This window comes from Rousettus aegyptiacus, unplaced genomic scaffold, assembly GCF_014176215.1.
Source record: "Rousettus aegyptiacus isolate mRouAeg1 unplaced genomic scaffold, mRouAeg1.p scaffold_m13_p_10, whole genome shotgun sequence".
Classification (NCBI taxonomy): Eukaryota; Metazoa; Chordata; class Mammalia; order Chiroptera; family Pteropodidae; genus Rousettus; species Rousettus aegyptiacus.
In genome coordinates, this window is record NW_023416285.1 from 13,941,010 (window position 1) to 13,955,740 (window position 14,731).

General features: G+C 39.6%; 2 protein-coding genes and 1 pseudogene across 6 annotated transcripts in view; all 3 read left to right on the forward strand.

Annotated features, from left to right (window-relative positions):
• Nucleotides 1-7,360, forward strand: part of ZCCHC4 (zinc finger CCHC-type containing 4) — a 39,603-nt gene extending 32,243 nt beyond the window's left edge. For 4 of the 5 annotated variants that reach the window (XM_016154808.2, XM_016154804.2, XM_016154805.2 and 1 more), the window contains 3 exons: nt 1,318-1,369; nt 1,882-2,026; nt 5,176-7,360. In XM_016154808.2, the coding sequence (XP_016010294.2) occupies nt 1,318-1,369; nt 1,882-2,026; nt 5,176-5,311 (333 nt within the window). In that variant the 3' untranslated portion in view covers nt 5,312-7,360. The remainder of the gene's footprint in view (nt 1-1,317; nt 1,370-1,881; nt 2,027-5,175) is intronic. The other variant, XM_016154807.2, reaches the window with a different exon arrangement.
• Nucleotides 7,361-11,953: 4,593 nt separating this feature from the next.
• Nucleotides 11,954-12,075, forward strand: LOC118608722 (annotated as a pseudogene).
• A 1,074-nt stretch (nt 12,076-13,149) lies between these two features.
• Nucleotides 13,150-14,731, forward strand: part of ANAPC4 (anaphase promoting complex subunit 4) — a 32,632-nt gene continuing 31,050 nt past the window's right edge. Inside the window, exons 1-2 of the mRNA XM_016154803.2 lie at nt 13,150-13,273; nt 13,391-13,529. Of these exons, the coding sequence (XP_016010289.1) occupies nt 13,401-13,529 (129 nt within the window). The 5' untranslated portion in view covers nt 13,150-13,273; nt 13,391-13,400. The remainder of the gene's footprint in view (nt 13,274-13,390; nt 13,530-14,731) is intronic.

Here is a 14,731-nt window from a genome sequence, read left to right on the forward strand (position 1 = left end):
CAGGAGCAGAGCCAACTCAATGGCATGTAACACAGTTAGCTTCATCATCATTAATAATTATTTGAATTCATTTTTATATAGTACTGCTATATAAAATATATATGACTGCTGAAATTACTAGTATTTCAATAAAGCATTGAATTTTGTGGAGGGCGGAATTACAATGTTTCGAATAAGGTGTTGAACGATGAGATACCATCACCGTTCTGAAGAAACTATAATTAATAACATGTCCTGTACATTTTTTATGTGCCAGGCCCTGTTGAAAGAGCTGCCCATGAAGTCATTCACTGCTCGCAGTAGCCCTAGCTCGCAGCAGGTCCTCTTTGCTTTCTAGGGATGAGGAAGGGCTGCCCGGGACACACCTCCTCTGTGTGTAGGACGGTGGAATCACCATTAAAGTTGCTCTGTCATTTTAACTACATCTAGTCAGAAAGAAATGTTTGGCTGATAAGCACATGTTATTCTTCAAAGAGAAAGGGTATATTTTTATAACTATTAGAAAGTACATTTTTCATAACTTTATAATTTCATTACTGGTTTATACTAGTTTTTAATTATGGTAACCCATCAGATTACATATATTTTTAGTTCAGTTAGAAATTATCTATATAGTCTTCATTTTAAAAAATGATGTCCAGATCATAAAGTTCAAAATGAGGAAGACGAAATTTTATTTTTTAGAGATGCACACATAGTGGTAAAAATAAACAAGGAAGTGACCATCACAAAACTTAAACAGGTGTCACGAAGCTGGGCAGGAGGAGGACTGGCTTGGCAAGGGGCACGTGGGCAGCGTCCGGGGCCGGTGGTACTCTTTCCTGACCTGTGGGCCGCGTCAGTGTTTACTGATGTGTTTCATGCGTTTTTCCCTATGTTTTACTTCACAGTTTTAAAATTACCCCAGTAGTAACCTATAATTTCTATCTTTCTAAATTACATGAAATGCTCAAATATGAATTTTATTAAGGGTTGTGCCAGCTAGACACATAAAAATGATAAATCATTAATTCTCTTGAAATTTTCATTGAGCCCTTCTTTATGCAGATTGCTTTGCTCTACCTGGAATGGCCTTTCAAGATCATTTAGAAAAATCCCCTAGTTTTAGAGTTAAGGAAATTGGGGCCCACCAAGAGGTCATTGATTTGAGTGGAGAAAAGTATAAATTAAAATCAAAGTATGTAATTTCGAAGCCTAGGAAAGTGAGAAATAAGGAATTAATAATTTATACAGATTTTAATAAGACATTTTAATTTTTAATTGTGGGACTTGATTTTTAATGACAAATTAAACATAATTTAAAAATTGTTTTTGTAGGATGGCAGGAAATGGAACCATTGCTTTCTCTGTAAAAAGTGTGTAAAGCCTTGTAAGTATTCAGACTTAATATTTGAGAGCCTATGAAAACATTTGATTTTTTTTTCATTTTAGTAGGATTTTAATTTAACTGTATTTACAAAAGAAAATAATAATATAGAGACCTGCATCGATTTGCTTGGTTTTTAATTTTTACAACTACCAAAATGTACGTTTTCTCCTTCATAGAGAGGCATGACTGCTAACATGTTTCAGTGTGGCATTCGGTTTGGCTTATTTTAATCGTGCTTTGTGTCACCCAGCTAGCCCCCAGTGTGTCAGTGGCTCTAAGATCATGACTCATTGGAGGAGGGCTAAATTTGTTGCCATGTATTAGAAAGAAGTTAGCTGTTTTATGAGATTCTAATCTCTTAACTTTGGCCTCTTTAGCCAAATTATAACCAGCTATGCAAACCAGTCACAATATTTGAAGTAAACACTATTCATGCTTCCCTATCATAAAGGTTAATCAAATGAAAAATTATATTAATGAACCTCTTCTAAAACTTAATTTATGTTCTCCAGCCTGGATCCACTGCAGCATTTGCAATCACTGTGCTCTTCCAGATCATTCTTGCGAGGGCCCTAAAGACGGCTGCTTCATTTGTGGTGAATTAGATCATAAACGTGGTACTTGTCCTAACATCTCTGCATCTAAGAAAGCTAACAAGTTAGTTGAATTCTTTTACTTACTAGCAAAAATATTTTCTCTGTGTGGTTTTATACAGAGCAGTCCACAAAATTATACTAGTTATGGGATCCAAAAGTGATAAATTAATTGTTCTTTTCAGTGTTACGTATTATTTGCATAGATGGGGGAGGGAGGATATAAAGATGAGTCAGATAGCCTAAAATTTTACAAACTATAAAGTGGAAAGTGAGTTTATATCTAAGTTTATATCTCCTGTGGGTCACATGAAATTATAATTCATGGGATTAGAGTTCAGGCTTTATTGAAGGACATGATGTTTAAGTCAGGACAAATCAGATATAAACATGTGATAGATAGCAGGTAAGGATGGGGAGTCATTCAGATGGAATGGCATGCGTAATTCCACACATTGGAAAATGAAGTTATTTCAGACTTCTAGAAAAATAGGTACATTTAACAATTTAAATATCTAAAGTTTTCATTTTTACCATTTCTTTCCCTATGAGTTAATATTACTTGAAAATTTAGATCAAGATAAAAATTTTGAGCTATCATATGACTTGTGATTTAAAAACTCTATTAGTATTAGCGTATTCGATTCTTTGGTTTTTATGATTGTATTAGAATTCTTTCCCATTTGTTTATTTTTTTGGTCAGTGAAAATTATTTTTTTTCCATTAAATTCCAGCCATTTGAATTCTGCCTTTCATTTAACTGCCTTTTCCATACTTTTTATCAAACTTACTTTAAATAATTATTTCCACTAAGTAATGCAGGGTAAAAGTGGCATTTTAAAAGTTAATTAAAGAGGCATATTGAAGAATCTTATGAAATGTTTTTCCTTGGAAACCTTCAAGAATAGAATACAACCTAATAAACTACTGGTCTGGAATTGTTGCACTATTTGCAGTGTATTTCTGGTTGCAAACAGGAATTAGTAATGTGTTCAGCCTTTGATTCTGTGATCCTACGATACATGGAAAGTGAATTTGCATTTTAGTAAAATATTGTGGGCTCTTCGTTGGTCCTCAAATAGCCCTGGCTAGTCTGTTTGGTAGAAATACATTGTTTTCATTGAGGGAAACCATCTAGTATTTTTTATTACTAGATTTTATCAAGTTTAATTCAAAGCACAAATCTTTTAGAATATGGTACTTTCTTCTCTCAGAAAAAAAAAATTGCTAAACTCCTGTTAATAGTTATCTTTTAGTATTGATTTTTTTAAAAAAATAATGAAATTGACAATGCAAAATATTTTTCTGCACAACAGAAAAAATAATTTTAATAGCCTTTTTAGCATATATGGCATCTTAAGTATTACTGCTCTCACATTAATTGGTTTTCCCTGTTTCCTTTGGTTGTGAACTAGAATGACGCTGGCGCCCTCTTGTGGTTAAAGCTTACTTTATCAGTTACATAAATATCTATAATTTAGATTTTAGAGGGCAAATTCTAGGTCAGTTTAATTTTAAGGCAAAATAATGCAATTGCTTTATTTTCAATCAGTTCATTGCTGTTGAAAAACGTTATGTCTAGAAAGTTTTAGTTATTCATATTACAAATGAATATTTTCTTTGTTTCTGTTTACTGTATTCTTTAGTGAAATCTGGTTCGTGTTTAGTTCTTATGGGTAGATAAGCCAAAGAAAATTTGTTTAAATTTTGTATGCAGGCATGCATAGCTTCACTGACTTTGCGATAAAGAGGTTATGCTTCGTTAAATTTGCTAAATCATCACTTACCAGAACATTATCCTACTTTTTAAAAAATGGCCGGAGGGAAAGGAGATTTATATAATGTGCACAAAATGGTATAAAGATGACTGTTGTGTTTTATTAATTGGTAAGATACCCCGGACCATAGTGCAAAATCTAAATATGGAAAAATTTAAACTTCCCCAGTAAAATTCTGAATAATAGTCATGTGGAGCTAATAATAGCCAATATTTAGTTAGTGACTACTATGTGCTTAATATTTTACATAGCTGAATAATTTTTAGTAGAGTATGCAGTATCAAGGTGATTAAGAGCACAGGTTCTAGAATCAAGCTGGTTCTGCCACTCTCTCATTGAATTTCGTATTCAGTTTCTTCCCCTAAAAATGTTGGAGGGAAGAAAAGGAAAGGGTGCCATCTGCCTTGTCTCAGTCTCCTAGCTCCTTGAAGTTAAAGATTATACCCGTTTATTTTTGTTATTCTCAACACTGAACATACATGCTGATGAACCAATAGGAAGGCCTGAGTTTGGTCCACTGGGGGATTATATACTGTTTATGAAGCTCCTTTCCCAGGTTTTGGTCCTGGGAAGATCAAGAATAAGCTTTTCCCTGGGACTTGTGGTTTAGGAGAGTGAACCTTATGCTTAACAGTGCTGCGTAGCGATAGAAAGGTTCCAGGTGTGCCAGTGCTGGCAGCCCCAGCCCATTCCTTGGTCCTGCTAGCTTGCTGAAAGGGAATGAACAGACCAGTAATCTCTCTCAACTATAGACTGACTGTAATTTAGTTCAGAGAGCACCAGAAGCAAAAGATCTGTTTTCCTCTGGCATGGGTTAGTGTTCTTAAAGGGTGAGTTTTAACTTGTTCATTTTGAAGCTAGTCTTCAAGAAAACAGAGACCACAAAATGTGGACATCCTGTATGGCACTCATCAGGACTTTTAGATCTACTGCAGCAAGGAAAATTAGCCTTGTGACTTCCGAGATGGGCCTCTTTAAGTGTTGTCAGTTTTTTCTCTTGTGCTGTTTCATTTTTCTACCTCTGCGAACTGCCAGAATGTATTGTCCTTTTTCTGAAAAATGTAATTCAGGGGTTTGGAGATTGAAGTGCTGAGTTGAGCAGTACAGATATTAAAGGGGGGAAAAAAATCAACAAAAAAACTCCCAACTCATTGGCTTGACTATTTACCTCTGTCTTGTATTTGTCCTGAATGATTGTTCTAAATCTTTAGTAACCGTCTTCCAAAGAAATTTTTTTTCTTCAAACATTTTGCTGGGTCAGGCCTCTGATTGTCTTCTTGTTATTACGGTTAGGATTCGAAGGATTTATGCTGATAATATAGTAAATTCTTTCCCTTCTGTTTTCTTATTTGGTTAGCTGGTTAATTAAACTTCAACCTAATTGCATTATTCACTGTGCTCATTCTACAAAATAATTTAGCACGTTGTTTTTCAGAGCTGTCAGAAAGCAGAAGCAAAGAAAAAGTAATAAGATGAAAATGGAGACCACTAAAGGACAACCCATGAATCATACATCTGTTACAAGGAAGAAGAAAAGGAGAGAAAGAGCCCATCAATATCTTTGCTCTTAAATGTCCAGTGACTTGAGAATGAGAAAGATTTATAGTCCAGCCTTTGATGCCATTTTCCGAAAGTGCCATACTGGACTTAAATCCTGTCGCTTTCAAAGGTGCGCCCCTTTCTAAGCTAGATAATAGGCAGGTGGTATTTGCTGGTTTATGGACCCCTCAGCAGCGTCTCTGGAGACCTGGCGATTTGTTCCATCCTTGGCGCTCTCTCTTTGTCCTTTTTCTCTCTTTAAATCTCTTCCAATCGTATTATTTTAGCCTCTTTTATCTGAAAAGTGTGCATACAGCATTCTTTTGCAGATTCTGAAGAAAATGAAAACTTGAGGTTTCATTTATATTACATAAGTATATGTTAAATAAGATAAAATATTTTAAATTAAATATTCAATATTGTACAATGGCTTAAGCCCTATGTAAAGAGAAGTACAATGTACAAGTATTTTTAGAATCTGAAGGCGAGGGAAAGAATTTTGACAAAGGTACTCCAAAGATATAAAGATTATAATTATGGTTACATTATTATTAAATATTTATTTTTCAAATACTTTTTACAGTTGTCCTTTAATGGTATAGAATCACCTAAATGTTTTTTGAATGAGTAAGTTATTCAGAATTAGGACTTGCTCTGTCATTTTTTTTTTTTTTTTTTTGTCTTTTAACCTGGGCAGTAAGTTTCTGTCTATAAAAGCAATGTAGAAGGCAGGAGAGTTTGGGGATTAAATCTCCTCATTCCTATTCTAACACTTTCTGGTTTTGTGTCCTTGGCCAGGTCATTCACTCTTTAGAAGCCCCTGTTTCTTCATTATCATAATGGGGATAATAATAACTGTACCTTAATTTGTGATTAAATGAGCATGCGCCTGGTTTTAAATTCTGTTATTGGTGACTGGAGTAGTTTGAACTGAGAACAAGCAGTTCATCTCCCCATTTCTCTGTTAGGTACCTGACATTATCTCCTTGAGGTTGAATAGTTTTGAAAGGCTTGCTTTTGCATAGCAACTTTTTATTCCCAGACACCTGCTTTAGAAGCATCATTGCTTGGCTTTGGGCTTACTCAGAGCCCTGTAAAGGTAGAACTGCCTTCCATCGAATATTTAAATTCTGCCTGGAGTTAAAGTTAGGACTGCTTGATCCTTCATTTGGGGTATTCCGTCAGGGCCCTCCCTGGTCAGTGTGGTAGTAGCGTGTACATTGGGTGACATCAGATTATGAGCTAAGTTCCTGGACTTAATAAGCATCAGAAAGCTCTTCTCTTGCCCTCTTGCTATGGTGATAATATTATTACCATGAGATTCGAACCTCGTAGAATCCTTGTGAGTGTTCCCCTCTGATTCAGGTGTGGATATGGACACTGCCCGACTTTCATAGTATCCACAATGTCATGGTAAAATTTATTGATCTCTCCCTTGAAATTCAGACCTCTGAGGGATCATTACTACTGCAGAATTGGGTCTTGATGTCCAGTGGTTCTTATCATCATCATATTTCTTTGTTTTAAGATACCATCAAATGTAAAAAAAAAAAAAAAAGCATTGTTAATGTAATCATAGCTTTTCAGGGGAAAAACTCCATCTCATTAATTGTGCATGTTAAATTTTAGATATTTCTTTTTTCAGAAACATTGAAATGTGAAAAAAGTACATCTTAGAATTGAGGAAATTGGGTATTACTTATAATCAGGAATTATGTACTTTAAAACTTTGTTAACTTTTTAGAAAGTTAAAAATAGGAAAACTGTTGATTCTCTTCCTGTTCAAGCAATACTGATATTAAGGGCTTAATGTCTTCTTTCTTTTCTCAGAGAATAAACCAACAGGATATAAAAATGTCTCTGGGAGGTAAGGTATGATGGGAGATAAGGTCATTTGTTCTAATTAGAAATCTGCAAATCTGAACATTAAGACACCTACTCAAAACGGCACCAGAAGAAAATCCCTAAAATTTGATAAAACTTTCTAAGCTTTTTAGGACATTCTTCTTAAACAATTACAGCCAAATTTCATTTTACTTCGTGCTTATAAAATTTAATTAAAGTCACTCTGTAGACCCCGAGTGATCAGATTTCATTTCTTACATTTAGTGTGATATTTAGACTAATTCGTTTCTCCATGTGCCCCAGTCTTTTCATCCCATTCTCTTCCTTCTGTTTTGAATCTTTTCGTCCATACGGCCATCTGTTAAAATCTATGGAGCCTTCAGGCCCTTCCTTACCCAAGTCCTCGTCTCCTGGGAGTCTTGCACGAGACCCTGGTATCAACCAATACTTTCCTCTCTGAAGCTCTTGGTGTTCTGCACCACATTTGAGGCACTTTTCATGTATTATTCTTATGTGATTATGTTTAAAGATTCTATTTCCCCAAAAGATTTCCATTTCTTAATGTTAGTAATCATTTTACACACTTTGTCTGATGCATTGTAGGTGTTCAATAAAAAATCCGATGAAAACATGGAATTCTATAGAGGCTTTCAGGTGGTAGGTGTATTAGATTGCTAGGGCTATCTTAACAAAATATCACAGACTGGGTGGCTTAAATCACAATAATGTATTTCTCACAGGTCTGGGGGCTGGACAAGATCAAGGTATTGACGGGGTTGGTTCTTATGAGGGCTCCCTCTTTGGCTTATAGATGGCCACCTTCTCACTGTGTCTTCACATGGTCTGTCTTCTGTGTGTATGCACCCCTAGTGTCTCTTGGGGTCCAGATTTCCTCTTATTTAAAGGACACCAGTCAGATAGGATGAGGGCCCATCCTAATGGCTTTGTTTTACCTTAATCTCTTTTTTAGAGGCCCTATCTCCTAATACAGCCCCATTCTGAGCTACTGAGGGTTACGGCTTCAACATATAAATTTTGGGGGACACAATTCAGTCCTTAACAGTAGGCATACCTAAGATATAGAGAGGACTTGTTCTTTTCTCTTTCTTATAAGAACTGGAAAAAGGAAAATAGACCTCAGCAATATTGGGAGTAACTTAGAGTAGCTAGGACTATCCCAACTAAAACAGAGGGTTTAAATGTTGGGATGTGCTGTGTGAGCAACACTGGCAGCCTTATCTGGACGTCTCTAAACAATTCAGCTTTCAAGGTTATTTTAAGAAAAACACAAGTTATGTCTGGCCTCTTCAAAGTAATTTGTAAAATACTAGGCATCTGAGAGAAGTCTGACTAATTTTCAAATATAAAATCACAGTCTACAAAAGGACCTGATCTGATGCTACTTCCTTTATAATGTCCTTGTTGGTGTCTCTAGTGAAATAGAACATCTCTTGCCAGTGAAATAAAAATGCATATGTTTGTCTTTTTATTTATACTTCTTTTAAAGTACTTAAATAAGGGAGGCAGGGACCTGTGGACATCACTGCACGTGTTCACTGGCTCAGAGCTGGGCCTTGCACACGGCGGTATCAGAGACCACTGGCTGCAACACATGTGATCTCTTTACTCCTCTGCAACCCTGCAAAGCAGGTGGCCAGGCTAACACATTTCTTTACCCTCCACGTAATAGCTGCTCATAACTACATATTGAGTGAGTAGAAATGCCATCTAATATACCGCTTTATGCCTCAGAACCCTAACTGTGCTATGTAAGTAAGAAACTAATAGCTTAGGGCTGCCTATGTAAGGAACGCTTGCACCAAATGCAAAGGAAAATCTAATTTCATTTATTTGATGTGATTTTAATTGGAACATTAGGACATGGGTTAAATCACTTGACGGTCAGGTAAGAAGGTCATTGCAATCAATAAGGTGAAGATAAGATCTCTACCATTTGATTTCAAGCGATTTAATATAAATGTTAATTCAGCAAGACTGAGGAAATAAAACACCAAAAGGGAGCAAGCAGAGCTCAGAGCTCTGACAGGTGAGCTTAATCCCATTAGCTGGGCAATCACAAGATTCTCACACTGTTGAGTTGCTTCCAACCTCTACAGACTAGAAGTGTAACATCTGGTGGTCACTAAGAAACTAAGCCTGAATAGATGGACCAGTTTCTTCATCTGCAGGTGTGGAGACGAGGAGGGGGAGAAAACTAGAATGGTCCCCTAAACATTCTATGTGCCTAAAGAGGACAAAGGAAACAAAGGTTCCTGCATAGTAACTTTATAGTTAGTACATGGGCCAGGTAAATCAAAGAAAATGACAATCAACTTTAGTCCTACTACCCACAAATAAGCACTGTCACAGCTTGTGTGTTTGTGTGCTTCCAAAGATAGATTCTTGTATAAATAGCCATACAGACACACTCTAAAATTTCTCCCACAAAAGTAGAATTGTAAATACTGTTTTGTAATATTCCTTTCATAAAACATGTTGTGAATATCAATTTATATATACAAAAATAGTATTCTGTAGTATGGATGTATCATTTTTTAAAAAATCAATTTCCTGTGGTCAGGCATCTAAGTTGTTTGCATTTTTTCACCATTGTAAATAACCTTATGGTGAACATCCTTATAACCAAATCTTTTCTTATTTTCTTAGGATAAACTCATATGTATGAATAATGGTTCTGTAGCTCTGATTAGAACTTTCTCCAGAACAGCAGCTGAAGTGGTTGTGGGAAACATAGATCACCATGAGTTAATACAATTTAGACTCCCTCCGCCAGGATGGAACATCTCCCAAATGTCATTCCTGCCGTGAGATTTAGGGGGTGGGGATGACTGACATCTCTCTAGCTCTTAAGGCTTTCTGTTGGGCATAATTCCATTTCCTTAGCTGTGATTGATTTCTGCTGACAGGGGTTGCTCTAATCAAAATAAGGCTCAGGATTTTAATCTGATTAGTGAAAAGGTGTTTGTTCTCCCTCTGAATAAGGAAGTAGGTAGCACCAGTGACCAGATGGGGAACCAGCCTTATGATGACACACACCCTGAGCTGGGTACCTGGTGATGTGAAGCTGTTGAATCTATCTAGCCTACCCTACAGCTGCCCTATTCCTGGACTTGCAATTTACATGAGCCAATACATTCTAGTTATTACTTGTGCCACTTTGAGTCAGGTTTGCCTGGCTGCCTAATGAACGAAATGGTAGAAGGGCAGAGAGAGCCTAACATCAATGTACGTTTATTTCTCTTTGTAGCAAATTCAGTCAATTTGCTTATTTTGTATGTTTCACCTATTTTATTACTTCACAATAGACCTCTCAACATAACAGACTTTCATGTGGCGTAGGTTAGTCACATCCCACACAACTCCATCTTCCAGTCCCTGTACACAGTGACTCCCACCTCTTTGTTCAGGCCCTGACCTTTTCCCTTGCAAAGCCGCCTTTCCGGCTGCCCATTGGCTGTCACAAACTTTCACACCACACCTCCACCTGAATCGTAGTCCTCACTGAACTCTTGCTCTGGTCTTTCTCCACCCCCAACCCCAATCCAGCGACCTCTAGTTGTGTGTTCCTTGTGTCTGTGCACCCAAATATCCCAAGCTCAGTGTTGCCTATTCCCCTGTTTTCATTCCCCCGATTTAATCAATAATCAGGTCTTATTATTCTACTTCATAAATGTCTCTGGAATTCCCTCCCCTGCCCTCCCCACCCAACTTTCCCTCCCTGCCATCTTTTACCTCCAGTCATTTCCTTCTAATGTATCATCACCCTTGTGACAAGGATTAAGGTCCTGAATAACCAATGAACCAGTGTGATGCTGTCAACAGTATGCCCCCCACCATGAATCTCTGTTGGCAACTGACAGGCTCCTCAAAATTCAACTCCATTATAACTCCTGGAAAGATACCATCAGCATGGGCTAGGCCAAGGGGTGTAATGATCAAAGAAACAGCCTAGCTACCAAAAAGTTATTTCAAAAAAAGTTCTCAAATTTTTTTTTTCCAAGCACTAGAAAGAGGATATATAGAACATGGAAATTCCTAAAAGTCTATTTCCTGTTTCATTTCTACCTCCCTCCACCCATTCCATTCTCCATACATTCATATCTCCTGTCCCTGCCTCCTTAAAAGGCACTGATGCCTGATCCCTTTCCTCTTGATTCTGTGCCACAGAAGCACAAATAAACTAATTTGACAAAGCCATGTTTTCCTTAGAGAATGGGGAAGGCAAGGAAATGGAGTGCATAAAGCCAGAGCTGTGTTAATAGCTCTTGTCCTATGGCTACTTTAGATTATTTCCAGTAACAGTACCTGCCTCCACTCCCACCAGCATACATGAGCCACTATGGCAACTTAAAAGTATTTGCTTTTTCCTGGCCACATTTAGAACTCCACACCTACACTGTTTCCTGTGCTGTAACACCTTCCAAGAAAGTCATACTCTTCTGTGAAGTCTTCATAATGTACAGGTAGTTCTCACCTCTGTTCCATAACATTGAGTGTCCACCTCTATTAACAGTCCTTTTCATGCGTTATATGAGGGTTAATATTGCAGACTAAGTTTCAGGAAAATGGGTATTCAGTTTTCATAGGAATGTCTAAGTGGATATTGGGCCCCCATCATCCAGATTATCCATTATTGGCACCCAGAACATTAACACTTGAAAATGCATTTCATAACAGAGGCAAGTTCATTCTCACCTTAAAAATGTTGACTCCGGAGGAATGTGGGGACATGCTAAATTGTAGCAAAGGCAAGGAAGAAAAACATCTCTGAGAGAAAGCAGGCAGGGTAACATCAAGAGATAAGAATAGTCTACGGCCATGCTACCTTGAACAACCCCTATCCCATCTGCTCTTGGAAGCTGAGCAGTGTTGGGCCTGGTTAGTACTTGGATGAGAGACCACCTAGGAAGACCGGGTGGTGCTGTAGGCTTAAAACATTTTTAAAAAGGGATTGTAAGCTGACAAGGTCCTTGGAATCTGTGAGGTCAACCAAGGGTTGCCTTGCCTAAAAATAAAAAATAAGTTAAAAAAAAAAAAAGTTAAGAACAGTGCCTGGCACAAAGCAGTGCCATAAATATTTGTTGCGGAATGAATTAGTTTACCTCTGTCACCTACTTCCCAGGGACTAGATCCAGACAGGGTGCAGGAAGGTGGGGCTTACTGGAAGCTGAAGATCCTGCTGCCTCTTTTGAGCAAGTAAAGTAACTGAAAAGTACATGGCTTTCTACCATAGATTTTAAGTTCAAGAATCACGGGATGATACTGTCACATTCTCTTAACCTGGTCATAACTTGTGGGAATTTTTGAACATGTTGACACATTTAAATGTGTCCTGTATAAAGAAGCATCAGATGGGTTCTGATTTACCTGCCTGTGAGGCTGACCTGTAGCCTGCCTTCATTTGTGTAGTCCAGATTCCTTCATGTAGCAGACAGATACTAAATAGCTATGAGAAAACTCCTAGATGAGTCCACAGCCTTCATTTATTGTGGTAGGGCCACTACTACCAATAAGGTGTGAGTCTGAAGTGGGATAAAGAATAAAAATAATTGCCCGTGTCAGAGGTTTAACAGCAGGGCCCTTCCATCTGGGCTGCAAATTGGAATCGCCTACAGAGTTGGAATAAAGATTCGGTCCCATCCCATGTTCATTCTCTTTTAATTGGTCTGGGGTATTGGGCAGAGGCGTCTAAAAAAATCTCTCTAGGTGATTCTACCGAGCAGTCGGCACTGTAAACACCGGTTTAGAGACTGCCAAAGGCTCCAGCTGATCAGGACCTAAAGTTTGCGGTCCTTTTCGTCTGTCTTCCCACCGTTTCTGAGGTCTCACCCTCGGCCCCAAAAGACCTGCGGGCGCGCACACACGTGTGTGCAAGCCTTATCCAGGGAGCGCTGTGCGGTCTCGGCGACACGCCCCCGCCCGGGCGCCCAGCCCCGCGCCAGCCCCGCGTCTTCCTACGCACGCGGGCGCAGGCCGCACGCCCTCCGCTTCCAGTCCCGCGCTTTCTTCTCGCGAGGAAGTCCGGGCGCCGGAAGTGCCCGGAGCGCGCGCGGCGCGGGGCAGCGCGGAGGTGCCGCTGCGCAGCCGGCGGAGGGAGGGCGAGGCGGCCCTGCCCGTGTCGGCCGCAGGTACGGCAGCGGTCGGAGCTCTGGAAGGGCCGGGGGCGAGGGAGATGCGGCCCCCGGGCCCGGGCGGGGCGGCTGCGAGGGGGCCCCTGCCGGCCTCCGACTGGGGTGTCGTTGCAGGGTCGCCCCCATGTTGCGTTTTCCGACCTGTTTCCCGTCCTTCCGGGTGGTGGGAGAGAAGCAGCTGCCGCAGGAGATCATTTTCCTGGTCTGGTCACCCAAGCGGGATCTCATTGCTTTGGCCAACACCGCGGGCGAGGTGAGTGAGCCGGCGTTGAACCCCAAGAACTCCGAGCCCCTCCGACAGTCAGCAGGTACAGCCTGCCCCAGCCTCGGTTTATCTTTTTGTGAACTTGACGGGTCACCTGTGTACCCTGCCCCTCTCTTCCAGGCCAGCCGTAAACTTCCAAGTGAAAGTATAAGGGACCATATATGGGAAAGATCATTTATATGTCCATTTTCCGTATTTTATGGCGAAAATGTTTTCACACAGCTTAACACAAACAGTCTGGCATCTCCAGGTCTCCTTTAATCATTCATTTGCTAAATAGGCTTTTTAAAAGCCCACGATGTGTCACTCATGAACTAGACATAGTAGTAGATCCACAGACCTTGACCGAAGTTTGCTTCAAGTTTAGTAGCAGAAGAAAAATGAGTTATTGTCAAACTAGCTGCGAATGTACATGCGTGTAGCTGCCACAAAGGATAGGTTTAAGAATCTGTATTATGTTGTTTAAGTTTCATACTATGGATTGGATAGCTACTGCCCATTAAAAATACCCTTAAACAAGGGAGTGATTGTTTCCCTGGGTTCCTGACAGAATGTGCAAGAAGTTTGTCAGTTAGCATTTCTTGTTCACACATTATGGTTCATCAAGCACAACCAGTTGGCCAAACTTTGCGCTGAGAGTTCTTATTACCTGGCAGCCATTTTATAAGGAAACCTTCACCTCCGCATGTTTCCTCCTTGGGCAGGTTTCCTGATAGTTAGTTACCTGGCCAGGTAAGAGTTGCATTGTGTGCAGCCAAGCTTGGAAACCGGATGGTAAGGAAAACTTAGCTAGGAAAACTTAGCAGCCTGCAGGGCTTTGTCGCTGCGTTGACTGCCATGACCTCCTGTCTAGAGTACTGAAGTCTGTGTCTCAAGGCCCTCCATGAAGTCTCGTCTCCCTCCTCTGCCATGGTGCATCGGAACTCTGTAAGGGCTCTGGAGAGGAGTGCAGATGGTACAGCCACAGCAGTAGGAGGGGAGGAAGATAATGGAGGCATCAGTGTCACCGGATGGGTAGATGTAATACTGAGCACTCGCTACTTCCATTGTCTTGATGAGAAAGGAGTAAGGATGGCGAAGAAAACATTGGATGCTTGAGGAGAAGGGAGAGCTGTGAGAAAGGTGACAAGGCAGGTGGGCTAGGGAAACCCAATTGGATTGCTGGTCATTATGAAGAGCCACATGAGGCA